The sequence below is a fragment of the Ranitomeya variabilis genome, chromosome 1 (genome assembly GCF_051348905.1).
Source record: "Ranitomeya variabilis isolate aRanVar5 chromosome 1, aRanVar5.hap1, whole genome shotgun sequence".
Lineage (NCBI taxonomy): Eukaryota > Metazoa > Chordata > Amphibia > Anura > Dendrobatidae > Ranitomeya > Ranitomeya variabilis.
Window position 1 is genome coordinate 955,101,057 of NC_135232.1, and position 9,978 is coordinate 955,111,034.

At 45.1% G+C, this 9,978-nt stretch overlaps 1 protein-coding gene across 1 annotated transcript; it reads left to right on the forward strand.

The window, feature by feature from the left end:
- The first annotated feature begins 1,071 nt into the window (after positions 1-1,071).
- Positions 1,072-4,536, forward strand: LOC143791986 (uncharacterized). The gene is made up of 4 exons (XM_077279277.1): positions 1,072-2,181; positions 2,261-2,335; positions 3,162-3,357; positions 3,512-4,536. Exons 1-4 carry the CDS (start codon positions 1,984-1,986, stop codon positions 3,676-3,678), a joined length of 636 nt encoding a protein of 211 aa, XP_077135392.1. The 5' UTR covers positions 1,072-1,983; the 3' UTR covers positions 3,679-4,536.
- The last annotated feature ends 5,442 nt before the right edge of the window (positions 4,537-9,978 follow it).

The window sequence follows — 9,978 nt, forward strand, 5'->3', positions numbered from 1 at the left end:
GATATTCATTTCTTTTTAGCAGGTGGCTCCACCATCCTGTGACCGGCTGCTCCACCGATGCTCAGGGTTAATATTGCTGGCCTCTCTTTGGATCTGGGAGGGGTTTGGAGGAAAAAAGTACTGGTATGTGTCACACGGACAGCACACACCTACACATGGATCGCCAACAGAAAACCACGCCGATAGTAAAAACGGACCGTTTTATGCAAACGTTTTCTTAAGCAGATGTGTAAAGGGGGCCCTGGAATGAGGAACCAAAAGTATTTAGTATGAGATGGCAAGAAAGAGCTGTGTTCACCTGATGCAGGAAAAGGCACGATCAGCGCTGGAAATAACAGAAGATGGTCACCAGTAAGTATTTAAGTGCATTCATTAAACACACATCACTAATCACTAAAATTAAAAAGTTACATTCATGATATGGAAAATCATGAATTCATGACTTGCAAAATCAAGTCAGTATTTCATGTCATAAGAAATATGACAATTGCCTACAATTGCCTATAAGGCTACGTTCACATTTGCGGTGTGCGCCGCAGCGTCGTCGCCGCACCAAAACGCATGCGGCGTGCGGCCCTATATTTAACATTGGGGCCGCATGGCGCCGCATGTACATGCGTTGTCATGCGTTTTGGTGCGTTGTACGCCGCATGCGGCGTTAGGGCGCACCTGTCAGGGCGCGGCAAACGCAACATGTTGCATTTTTTGGGCGGCGCAGACTTCGTAAAAAACGCATGCGTCGTGTTTGCGTCGTGTTTGCGTCGTCAATGCGGCTTTTTTCCCATTGACTTGCATTGACAACGCAGACGACGCAAGTACTTGCGTCGTGGTGCGTTGTACGACGCATGCGTTTTCCAATAAAAAATGCAAAACATTGTCTAGACTTTGTGTAGACACTAAAAAAACACTATATATATATAAAAAAAAAGGGGGTTTGGCATTGTCTTTCACAAGGCTAGCTACAGAGAAGACTGACTGAAGGGAATCTGCTTTCCAAACATGTAAGTATATATTTCTCTTTGCATATTTTTTATTCTGTGTTTTATTTATTGATTTTGATTTAATTTGTGCAATGTTTGTTCTGTGCTATTGTACGGTTATGGCACTGTGGGTTGTATTGAAAAATTGTTTTTTTTAATCTGGTTTTGATGTACTTCTGGCGTTATATGCTGGCGTTTGTTGTCTTCGGCCTTGCTTGGTTTTGGGTTGTTCTGGTGTCATGCAGTTGGTCAATGTCTTTAAATTTGGCAGATTTTTTTTTGAAATTTCTGGTGCATGTCTTTTTCTGGTTTCTATTGTTGGGGGTAACCGTATGGCGTTTTTTATTGGCTCATGTCTTGCTGTGTTTTATTATGCTGTGGGCATTTTTTTTTCTTTCCTTGAGTGTCTTTTCTTGCTGGTGGGGGGGGCTACATTTATGATGTTTCATTTGTATTGTATTGTTCCGGGCTGCTATATGCCATTCTATTTTCAATTGTATTTTACCTTTTTTTGGGGGGGTTTAAACTCTGATGGTTTTACGTCGTTTTCCCTATGGCTTCCGTATGTATCTCCTTTCTTGAATGTTTCCATTGACAAGTGTGTAGTATGGCCTTTATATTAATAATTTTTTTTTGTTGGGGGCCTTTTTTTAAAAATTTATTGTGTTTTCTTTTCTATTTGACTATGTTTTATCTTTTGGGTTGCTGTATATTGTAACAGCGGTTGACCCGTAATGTTTATTGCTTATTATCTAGAATGGTATTTAGCGCCTTTTTCTGATGTATTTCTGTGGATGTCACCAGATGGTGTTGTTTTGGATCATGTCTTGTTGTAATTGTAAATTATGGCGTTCATTAGTTTGCTATTTCATTGTGCCTTTTTTTTCTGTATTTATTTTTTTGATAATTTTGTAGCTTTTGAAAATTTTACATAGGTGTCTATTTTTGCTTAATTTTGTTTGGGTCTATTCTTGTATTGTTTCTTCGATTTTATTCTCTTGCAATGTATGGCATTGTGGTGTCGCTTTTTGAGTTTGCATTGTCCTATCAGTCAACAGTCAATTGTGGTTTTTTAATGTTTTGGGCCTATTTTATTGTATGTGGCATTGGATGTGATTTTTTGCTCATTTTTTCATTGCAGCACAAACTTGCAAGAATGCCAAGTTCTTCAGAACATAGCCAATCGGCGCGGGGGAGTGCGGTGAGTAATTATGTCCAGTTGCTTACTATTAGCTGCCATTTGTAGCATTGACAATAATTTTTGTATACAATTTTTCCAGGCTTCTTCAAGTGAGGGGGAAGGCAGTCAGCGGGAGCAGAGAGATCGGGGCCAAGATGTGGCGTCAGGCCGGCGAGTGAGTATTTTTTTTTTTTTATCTTTTTTTTTTCAGTAGCATCCTGCTGTGAGGAACATTACATTTGAGGAGCATCCTGCTTTCACTAGGGATGTTTACTAAGCTTAGGCCCCCGTCACACATACCAAGATCGCTAGCGAGATCGCTGCTGAGTCACTAGTTTTGTGACGCAACAGCGACCTCAGTAGCGATCTCGCTAATATGTGTGACCCGTACCAGCGATCAGGCCCCTGCTGTGAGATCGCTGGTCGTGTTGGAATGGCCTGGGCCGTTTTTTGGTCGTTGAGGTCCCGCTGACATCGCTGAAGTGGTGTGTGTGACAGCGATCCAGCGATGTCTTCCCTGGTAACCATGATAAACATCGGGTTACTAAGCGCAGGGCCGCGCTTAGTAACCCGATGTTTACCATGGTTACCCGGGTGCTGCAGGGGGACTTCGGCATCATTGAAGACAGTTTCAACGATGCCGAAGTCGTTCCCCTGATCGTTGGTCGCTGGAGAGAGCTGTCTGTGTGACAGCTCCCCAGCAACCACACAACGACTTACCAACGATCACGGCCAGGCAGTATCGCTGGTCGTGATGGTTGTTAAATCACTATGTGAGACGGGGCCTTTATACATTATAGATTTTCAGGGCAGCAAGTATTGGGGGAAGGTAAAATAAAGTTGAACTCCCTGCACACAAACATTCCAAAACACAGGTGTAGAAAACATCAATATACATACATCAAATGGCCAAGGATAGGGCAGAGGTACCTATCATGCCAGGTGCTGGTGGTTGTTAATATTTGCATATTTTTAACCTATTTGTTTTCTAATTTTTCTAGGTTTCACAACGGGCCCAAGGAGAGAGTGTAGATGTGGACCTCCTTATTTCAAGCATCCAGGAGCGGGGCCCGTTGTGGGACAGCCGTGACCCTCGGCACATGGACCAGGTGGTGTCTAGGCGTTTGTGGGCAGAGGTGGCAAACTCGCTGTGGGATGGCTTTGACAGTGCCTCAGCGAAGGACAAAGGCACCTTTAGTGAGTATTGCAGATACGCTGCTATGACCCATCTTGCTAGGATAAACACAACCGTGTGTGATGCGATCAACGCCTACACTTTGCATCGCACACGGTTGTTTTATCCTTTTACAATGCTAAATATGTAACAATTTGTTTGTCTTTACATTAACAGTGAAAAAGTTGAGGACCAGATGGCGATCCATAAAGGACCGTTTCAATAAGGGGATTCGTGCTGAGGAGGAGCAAGCTCGGAGTGGTGCTGCTGCGTCCAAGTCGGTGCCCTATAAATATAACAGGGCACTCCAGTTCTTAAGACCGGTCCTTGGCCGCCGACAGTAAGTATTTTGTCAACATACCATATTGCACATCCACATTGTACATTGCCCAGACACATAGCATATTGCACAGCCACATAGTACATTGCCCAGCCACGTACATTGTGCATCCACATAGTAGATTTCCAGGCCACTATATCGCAGCCACATAGTACACGTTCGAGCTACATATACACATAGTATATTTCCAAAGGAACATAGTATATTGGCCATCCATGTAGTCATCGTAGCATTTTGGCCATCCTTTAACCCTAGTGGAATGGTATATAGCCCATTAGTAATTTTTTGGGTTAGGCGTGAGTCATTGTAGTCCATGACAGGTTACGTTCTGAGTCAGGGTAGTTCTGATTGCAGGAATAATGATGACGTCTCGATCACATGATCCTAACGTCATGGCCATTCCTGCGATCAGATCAACAAAGTCTTTTTTTTAAAGTTTTTGGGTTTTTAAATTTTATTCTTGACTTTAAATTTTCTACTATTTTTTTTGACATAGGCATTATCTAGATTTGTTTTTTTAAGATGACAGGGGTATGCATTGCCTTTGCCAACTTGAATTAACAGTCATTATCTGCCGTCGGTATGTCCATGATTGTTATCGTGAGCCCTAATGCTCAGCTGGCGATAACAATCAGCAATTTATTATAGGCCACACAGACTAAGATACAGGGGATTGTAATGTTTTGTTGTGTCATGTAATGTAAATTTTTTTACAGGAGTTGGCGTATGTGATAGTTTATTAATTGAAGACTAATTTTTTCCTTTTCTTTTCACAGGACACACAGCAGCACCCTCCAGCGAGCTCCCCCCTGTGAAGCGGAACTTCATGGATCGCCATCTGACCCGTCACAGCCCTCCCACAGCGGCAGCAGGCTTGCATCACCATCATCTGGAGAACCGGCTGCCGGTACATCAGGTTTTCCCCTGCCCGAGGCCTCTGGCGCACCTTCGTTCGGGAATTCCCGACAGCGCCAGCGGGCCTCGGACAGGCCAGCCATGCCAGAATTTTTGCACTTGAGCACGGTGTTCCAGAATGGTTTCAAGGCGATGACCGATAAAATGTCCAGTATCGAACGTCGCCTTGAAGCCATTGAAGCCGAGCTCTCAAATCCGGCAAAACATTTTTTAAGCACAATTGCTAAGGGCATGGTGGAAAACCTTACGCCGGAACTCCAGATTTCGGTGATGCAGGACTGCAACAATTCTTACGTGAGGGCTCTGCAGCAGTCTCGGGTCGCGCAGTCAGCGACACTGCCCGTAGTGCCGTCGCTGGCTAGCGTGACTCCGACTACTGCTGCAGAGTCACTCCAGCCACCCCACCCTGGTCCAAGTGCCGGGCGACGCCACCACAGGCACCATACCAGTGTGCGGCCCACTCCTGCTCCTGCCAGGCCCTCATCCTCCCGTAGGAGTGCTTCTGGGGGAGATGCCGCAGAAGGCAGGAAAAGAAAAAAAAAAACACATAGGAGGCACACAGACACACACACAGAGGCACAGGTTCTGGCTGCTCCAGGACAGACACCATCTCGTCGTGGCTCTAGCCACAGCAGGAGCAGCCAGGGCCAACCAAGCCAAAAACGCAGGCGGCTTGTGTTGCCTCCTCCCTCCTCTACTGACGAGGCGGTCTCCCTAGTGTACCCTGCGGGGGGTTTGGACCTGCCATCAAGCCTCCTCGAGTATGGCGGCTCCTCCTCCTCCTCCTCCTCTACCACTCCCACTCCCAGGTCCAGAACTAGAAGCTACCGGTCACCGGTGGTAGCGGATGTTGATCCCCCCTCGGCTGTTGATACCCCCTAATTTTCTTTTCCCTTTTTTTCTGTTTCCCCTCAATAAAAATTTATTTTTTTGTATACAATATTTGGTCTTCTTTTCAAGTACACTGCTCGGTAATTCACTCCGTGCGTCGTTTATTTGTGCTTCAAACACCTCATATATGCAATGTCAGACAGTATTTTTGGATTTTTTAATTTGACCGTTTCTTTGGGTGTCTTTCATTGCTGTATGAGGTGTTTCCAAACACTAAAGTGTATGAGTTGTTTTCAAAGAAAAAGGGTATGTGTCCACGCTCAGGATTGCATCCGGATTTGGTCCGGATTTTAATTCAATATTTGTAGCCAAAACCAGGCGTGGGTAATAAATACAGCAGTGGAGCATATGTTTCTATTCTACTTTTCCTAATTGTTCCACTCCTGGTTTTGGCTTACAAATATTGATGAAAAAACCTGAGCAATTCAGGATGCAATCCTGAACGTGGACACATACTGTAAAGGTACCTTCACACTTAACAATGCTGCAGCAAAACAGACAACGATGCAATTCACTGCAGCATCGCTATTTGGGAGCTGGAGAGCGGTCTGTGTGACCGCTCTCCAGCGACCAACGATGCCGAGGTCCCCGGGTAACCATGTTAAACATCGGGTTGCTAAGCGCAGGGCGCACTTCCGATGTTTACCCTGGTTACCAGTGTAAAATGAAAAAAAAAAAAATATTCACAATCGCATCCCCCGGCGTCAGCTTCCCTGCACTGACTGAGTGACGTCCCTCACAGCAACGCTGTGCTGTGCATTCACTTTACGGCCGGCGCTCACTCAGTGCAGGAAGTGGACGCCAGGGGACGCGAAGATGAGTATATTTATTTTTATTTTTTAGTTTACAATTAACACTGGTAACCACGGTAAACATCGGGTTACTAAGCGCGACCATGCGCTTGGTAACCCGTTGTTTACCCTGGTTACCAGTGGAAAACATCGCTGGTATCGTTGATTTTGCTGTCAAACACAACGATACACGGCGATCTGACAAACAAATAAATATGGTATGGTATAAATTTTGTCTTGGAAGCAGGGTAGAAAACGTAAGAAATTTTTTTTATTAAAACACAACATTTTAAAAACAAAGGTTTCCAAGTTTTTTAGATAAGGCACATTTACATTGGTGAACTATTTTTAGCATAGTCACACCAGAATACAGTCCAACAGTTTATTACACCATTGAATCTTGCCATGACAGACGGCCAACATCTGACACAAAATAGGCCGCAAAACGGTCCCTCATCTGCGCAATTTCCACACTTGTCCTCAGAGGATGATCATGGAAATTGGGCAATGGGTTGGCTATGGTTTCATCCAGATCAACGTTCAGTCTCTCTTTGGCCAGAATAAAATTGTGGAGAACCACACACGCCTTCACCACCTCATCCACTGTCTCAGTTTTCAGATTAATGGCGGATCCTAATATCCGCCATTTAGAGACAAGGATGCCAAAGGCGCACTCCACAGTCCTTCTGGCCCTGGACAGTCTGTAATTGAACACCCTTTTCGTGTGGTCCAAGCCCCGACTTGAGTAGGGTTTCAATAGGTTGGCAGACATTTGGAATGCCTCATCCCCAACCACAACAAATGGCATCGCAGGGCCTTCGGTGTGGGGAAGAGGTCGTGGCTGGGGGAAATTGAAATTGTTGCCATATAATTTTTGGCCCATATCAGACTCTTTGAATGTGCGCGAGTCATTTGACCGGCCAAAAGCACCAATGTCGACTGCCAGAAAACGGCAGTCCGCACCGGCAATTGCCATCAGCACAGTGGAAAAATATTTTTTGTAGTTATAGAAAAGGGATCCACTTTTCCCTGGCTTGGTAATACGAATGTGCTTGCCATCCACCGCGCCAATACAGTTTGGAAACGAACACACTTCCTCAAATTTCTCGGCGTTGGCCAACCAGATATCGCTTGTAGGGACGGGTAAAAATTCTTCACGGAGGTTATCCCACAAAGCGCGGCAGGTCTCAGCAATAATTCCCGAGAGAGTGGAGACTCCAATCCGGAACTGAAATTGAAGGGATCGCAAGGTCTCTCCGGTAGCCAGGAAACTGCCAAGAAGATAAAGAAATTACATTAGTACATTGCAATTTATAAGGGTATGTCTCCACTGTCCGGAGACGCGGCGCTATCGTTGCAGCGGCGAAGCCGGTCGGCGATAAGCCCCGCCCCCTTCCTGGGACGCGATGGTGCCGGATGTGTACAGTACACATCCGGGATCATCGCACCCCTCGCCGTAGGGCCCTGTGATATACCTTGCGGGGACGCTGCGTCCCCGCAAGGTGTACGGACATGCTGTGTTCTGAAAAGACGCGCAGCATGTCCGGAGTCGCAGGGCCTCCGCGTGCGGGTTTCCACGCATAGTGGAGACGGGATTTCATAAAATCCCCTCCACTATGCTGGAACATCTGGACGCTGCTTGTTTGACGCTGCAGCGTCAAACAAGCAGCGTTTACTGACCGTAGAAACACAGCCTAAAAGTACATTGACCATACCACCCCCAAAAAAAATTAAGAAAAAAAAAAAAAAAAAAGGGAAGATGTGAACGTAGCCGAACATATCTCAGTCATTCAAACAGCTACGTACCGTAGAGTCACCAGCAGCCGTTCCTCTGCGGAAATAGCTCTCCGGAGCTGAGTGTCCTGCCTGCTAATGGCTCCTTCCACCCGACGCAGAAGATACCGGAAGCTCTCCTGAGACATCCTGGTGTACTCGAAATATTTCTCCAGGTTCTCATTCAGTTCGCCAAACAAGCTATGGTATGCTCCACGGCTCTCCCGGACTTCCAAGATAGGGTGTATCCAAAATCGGCGATGAATCCATCTCCGTTTTTCTCTTTCTCTTTGATGAGCACAGGCGACAGCATAGGCATGAGCCAAGGCAAATTCCATCTCCATATCCATGACGATACTGTCCATGGGACGCTCCATCATGAATACCAGCAAAATGGGAGGAATTCATGTCTGCCATGGTATATATACACAATTACATAAACACCAACCCTCTTCTAGCCATTGGTGGTCCTTATCTATTGTGTAGACACTTTTTTTTGGGGGTGGGATGAGGAATGACTCACTGCTCAAAAAAACGCATGCGGCGCAAAACGCTGCGTTTTTTGTTGAAAACGCAACTGCGTTTACAAAAAACGCTGCGTTTTGCGCCGCATGCGTTGAACGCATGCGGCGCAAAACGCAGCGTTGTGTATGCGTTTTGCTGCGTTTTTGTTTGCGTTGTGCGTTGCGGCGACGACGCTGCGGCGCACAACGCAAATGTGAACGTAGCCTAACACCAGCACTTTATTATTGGACTTGCAGAGCCAAGTTAAGCCTGCAGGTGGCACTGTTGCTAACAAAGTGTTACACTATGATTTTATTGACCTGGCCAGAGATGTAATAGCTGCCATTCACTTGATCATTTGATCGCAGCTCTCAGACCATACCCTCAATAAAGATACTTGCTCAGCCAATTAAACATGTTAATAGGTGAAGGGAGATAAGTGACTTTCAAAACCATCTGGTGCTTTTTATGTTTTAGAAATGATAACCCAATCTGTCAGTTTATTCTTTCACTAGTTGGCAGCAATAAGGGCGTCAGTTCTTATACATTAGATTGATAGTAGATCGCATTAGAATTGCCAAGATTTGCAAAGAGAATATGAACTCCATATAGCTTAAAATAAAATCATCTTGGTACTCAAAATGTAAAGATACCATGGATTTATTTCTATGCTTGTAATGTCAACCTGCTGTACTTCAAAGGTCTTTTTATCTCATACATATTCTATCCGTATTTTTCACAAACAGCACATGTATCCCTTGTAGTCTATAGGGTTGTTCACATGTGATTTTTGTGGTCCAAGTGTCATCTGTTCAAATCAATGGGTCCATGAAAAAAAACAAACAGCACAGAAATACCATCCATGGCTCATCTGCGTGATATTTTCCAGTGAAAGAATCCGATACCAAAACCAAACAAAAATGAATAGAAGTCTAATCTAGCAGATTGATGAAAAATGGTGGGGTGGGGAAAAAAAGAGGCCTTCGGCATTGTCATTACAATGTTTTTTAAACAATCTAATCCCTGTATATTGTCTATGAGGCTATGTGCACACGTTGCGGATTTTGCTGCGGATCCACAGCGGTTTTGACGCTGCGGATTCGCAGCAGTTTTCCATGCGTTGTACAGTACCATGTAAACCTATGGAAAACAAAATCCGCAGTGCACTTGCTGTGGAAAAAAAGTACGGAAACGCTGCGTTGTTTGTTCCGGAGCATGTCACAGGTGTAAAACCACAGGTGGAATCCCCACAAAAACGCAAAAAAACGCGGTAACTCCGCGGTAATTCCGCAGGAAATTTGCAGTGCAGTTTACCTGCGGATTTACTAAAATCAGTGCGGAAAAATCCGCACAACTTTCCGCAACGTGTGCACATACCCTAAGGGCTTGTTCGCATGCTGCGTTTTTGACACGTTTTTGCAAAACCTACA

Coding starts and splice junctions, on each gene's coding strand:
- LOC143791986 (XM_077279277.1), top strand. CDS start 1,984: ATGTATGGCATTGTGGTGTCGCTTTTTGAGTTTGCATTGTCCTATCAG. Junction 2,182..2,260: donor AATCGGCGCGGGGGAGTGCG/GTGAGTAATTAT, acceptor CAATTTTTCCAG/GCTTCTTCAAGTGAGGGGGA. Junction 2,336..3,161: donor ATGTGGCGTCAGGCCGGCGA/GTGAGTATTTTT, acceptor TAATTTTTCTAG/GTTTCACAACGGGCCCAAGG.